The 1,959-nt window shown below is 51.1% G+C and overlaps 1 protein-coding gene across 1 annotated transcript; it reads right to left on the minus strand.

Moving 5' to 3' along the window:
- Window positions 1-374: 374 nt before the first annotated feature.
- On the minus strand, window positions 375-845 carry LOC147998673 (double homeobox protein 4C-like). Its single transcript, XM_087598761.1, has one exon. The coding sequence runs from the start codon at window positions 843-845 to the stop codon at window positions 375-377; it is 471 nt and encodes a 156-aa protein (XP_087454887.1).
- Window positions 846-1,959: the final 1,114 nt, after the last annotated feature.

The following is a 1,959-nucleotide window of genomic DNA, read 5'->3' on the forward strand; positions in this document are numbered from 1 at the left end:
AGATGGTTTCCTGGACACCCTCGTGCTCCTTGCCACCAGAATTTCCATCCAGATCCACAGGGAATGGCTGTCACCCTCCACTTGGTCTTTTTCCAGCAGTTCATCAAGGAGGATTTTTAGAGGTCCTGCCTCGTATGCTTGAGTCGCTGTCTGTGATGTGCCACTTGGGGTTGCTGGGACTCTTTGTGGAAGTGGGGCTGGTCGCTGGAGCTCGAGTTCTCCATGCCCACACCTCCTGAGATAGCCATCCATAACAGGTTGTCCTGTGCTGCTTCATCCCTGCCACTGAGACCTCCAGTTGCCACATCCTGCACTTGTGAAGCAGGCTCATCTTGATCTGGAGCGCGGGCTTGCAGCGCTCTTCTGTTCTGAAATCATATGTGGATAGTGTCCTCAGACAAACCTGTCCTCTGGCCCAGCTGCTCCCTGGTAGCAAAGCCTGGCAATGGATTCCTCTCAAAGGCTTGCACTAGGATACTGCACTGTTGCAAGGTGAGTCGAGTGCGAGGCCTTCTGCTGTCCGAGGGCATGCTGCTACCTTGTGAACTGGAGCCAAACCCTTCCTCGAGCTGTTGGGAGGCTAGCAGAATGGAGCCTCTGCTGGACCGCTTTGGGCCGTGCCTCACCTCTCCAGTGCGACTTCTTTGGTTCTGAAACCACACTCGGATGTGGGACGCAGGGAGCTGTATTTGCCTGGCCAGTTCCTGCCTGTCCCAGAAGCTCGGGTATTGGTTCTTGCTGAAAGCTGATAGCAGGGCCTTCTTTTGCCAGGCCTGCCAAACCGTCTTCCTGCGCCGGGATTCCCGCAGCACACAGCTGCTATCCACAATGCTTCCAGCTTCCATGCTCCTAAGGATTCGATGCCAGGAGTCCTCATGCTGGAGAATATAGTCAGGACCGCTCCAGAGCAAGCGCAAGCTTCAGCAAATGCCAGCCGTAGGGCTGGGACCCCTGCCCTTAAATACCTCTCTCTCTGCTCCCGGAGCTCCGCCCACTCGAAAGGAGCCGTGGGTTACAGTCGTCCTCCTTGAATCATGGTCATGCCAGGAAGCTCTACACCTGCCACGCCTCCCACCTGAGAACAGGAGACCCGGAACAAGACCTCAAGAAACCTATCAGACTCAGCAAAGTCTCTCCCAAAGTCTCGAAGTTCCTTGCATGCCATTTTGGACCCAGAACAAGGAAGCACAAAAAATGTCCTGGAATCAACCATCTAGCAGACAGATCGTCCAAGGCCGGAGCACCATAGGTCCTTCCTGGCTTTGGGCAGAGTATCCAGGAAATCGTGGAGGTGGTAAGCCGGCTTCAGAAGAGGAAGGCAGAGTGGACTGTGCCTTAGGTGGTATCACTAGCCAAGTTGAATCCGTGCTGATCTCATCCCATCTGGATCCACACAGGTTGGAAAGAGAAGACATCCAACTGAGGATCCCAACCACATGTTCTGAGACCCAAGGACATCACTTCCAGGGGTCATGCAAGTCATGGCACTTCCTTCCTGCTTGTAGGGCTAGGTGGTAGTTGGGAGCAACAGAACAATATTGAACCGAGAGAAGAGAATAGCACATGCAGAAAGAAAGTCTTTTACACAGGCAAATAGGAAGAAAACCACAATAGTTCATGTAGAGGTACGGGAATGCGTATTCATGTATTTCCTGTCAGACCAGTTGGGCCAGATTTTCAGGAATTCTCACAATTAACATGTTCCATAAAAACACAGGCGCAAACACACACACACACACACACAAACAGACACACATATACACACAAATAACACAAATAGAAATAGCACACACACACAACAAAGCACACACACACGCACACACAAACACACACACATACGCACACAGAGATAACACAAATACAAATAACACACACACAAAACAAGCACACACACAGACACTCACACATGCACATGCAAACACACACAAATAACACAAATACAAATAACACACACATACA

The sequence above is a fragment of the Rattus norvegicus genome, chromosome 20, assembly GCF_021556685.1.
Source record: "Rattus norvegicus strain SHRSP/BbbUtx chromosome 20, alternate assembly SHRSP_T2T, whole genome shotgun sequence".
NCBI classification, from domain to species: domain Eukaryota; kingdom Metazoa; phylum Chordata; class Mammalia; order Rodentia; family Muridae; genus Rattus; species Rattus norvegicus.